Here is a 1,453-nt window from a genome sequence, read left to right on the forward strand (position 1 = left end):
GATATTTTAGTATCTGATTAATTAACTGTGAATTCATATTCTATGAATACACGTTTTAAATATGAATGTTAAATAAATGTGTGTTCTAAATATTCCAGTTTCCTTATTACTACTGTATATGTCAATGTGATATAAACTAATGTTATATCCTTTATTTAGATGTGAACAGGTTGGTTAGCTATGTTGTTGTTGTTGACCTGAGGTCACAGCGTGTTGTTTGTTGGGGTCTCCTCATGACGTCAGCAGGGTTTAACGTGACCTCGTCCCTGACGCTGGTCGGTTTCTCCTCGCTGTCTGGCCACAGCTCGCTCTTATTCTTCGTGTTTTTGTTGCTGTACCTCTTCGTGTTGTTCAGTGACTCTCTGGTGATTTATAGCATCTGTTCGCAGCGAGCTCTTCACCGGCCCATGTTTGCCTTCGTGGCATCACTTCTGCTGAACTCTCTCACAGCCAGCACACTGATTTATCCTAAACTTCTGTCTGATCTGTTGCTGTCCGGCGCCGGCTTGGTGCAGGTGTCCCGGACTTTGTGTCTGTGCCAGGGTTTCTTTGTTTCCTCTCTTGGTGGAGCGAGCTTCATGCTGTTGTCGGCCATGGCCTTTGACCGCTACCTGTCCATCTGCCACCCGATGCACTACGCTGTGCTGGTAACTCCTGCCAAGGTGGTGCTGATGCTGCTTCTCTGCTGGATGCTGCCTGCTATTCTAGTGGGAGTCTCAACGCTGCTGGCTAGCCGCTTACCGCTCTGCAAGGCGCAGCTCGACAGGGTCTACTGCGACATCTACAGCATTGTGAGCCTGAGCTGCGGTGGTGCTGAAGCGCAGCTGAGTGGAATATACATTCTTCTGATCGTCACAGCCACCGTCTTCCTGCCTGCCGCCTTCATGCTCTTCTCCTACGCTAGGATCCTCTTCATCTGCCTGCGGCGCTCACGTAGCTTCAGCAGCAAAGCTCTACAAACCTGTCTTCCTCACCTGCTCGTCTTCTTTAACTATTCCATCAGCGTCTACTTAGATCTGATGCTTCGCCGCCTGCAGAGCAACAGAGAATCTGACTCCACCCTCATCACCTCCATCCTGATGATGCTAGTACCCACTGTACTGAACCCGGTGGTGTACGGACTGAAGTTAAAGGAGGTGTTCACGCATGTGAAGAGGCTGCTGAGCTGCCGCAGAGACAGCTGATCCCAACACTGTTTGATTGCACCACACAAACATCCATGTAGACAGAAGCATTTGCCGCACATCAGGAGAAACAGTGCGGCCCATATTTAGTTGATGACCACAAACATAACTGAGAGCGGGAAACATTTTCTAGGCCTCCTTCTCGGCTCCACGTCACCATGGGCCATCCCCAAGAGGGTCCCGTCTCCGTCCTCCCCAAGAGGGTCCTGTCAACTTCTATTTCTGATCAAATATGAATAGGTGACATAAAATAAACGAACCAAAATGTA

At 49.1% G+C, this 1,453-nt stretch overlaps 1 protein-coding gene across 1 annotated transcript; it reads left to right on the forward strand.

The window, feature by feature from the left end:
• Positions 1-233: 233 nt before the first annotated feature.
• Positions 234-1,184, forward strand: LOC117555297 (olfactory receptor 11A1-like). Its single transcript, XM_034230147.1, has one exon. It carries the CDS (start codon positions 234-236, stop codon positions 1,182-1,184), a length of 951 nt encoding a protein of 316 aa, XP_034086038.1.
• Positions 1,185-1,453: the final 269 nt, after the last annotated feature.

This window comes from Gymnodraco acuticeps, unplaced genomic scaffold (genome assembly GCF_902827175.1).
Source record: "Gymnodraco acuticeps unplaced genomic scaffold, fGymAcu1.1, whole genome shotgun sequence".
NCBI classification, from domain to species: domain Eukaryota; kingdom Metazoa; phylum Chordata; class Actinopteri; order Perciformes; family Bathydraconidae; genus Gymnodraco; species Gymnodraco acuticeps.

Excerpts from the sequence above, each read along its gene's own strand:
- LOC117555297 (XM_034230147.1), top strand. The coding sequence starts at position 234 with ATGACGTCAGCAGGGTTTAACGTGACCTCGTCCCTGACGCTGGTCGGT.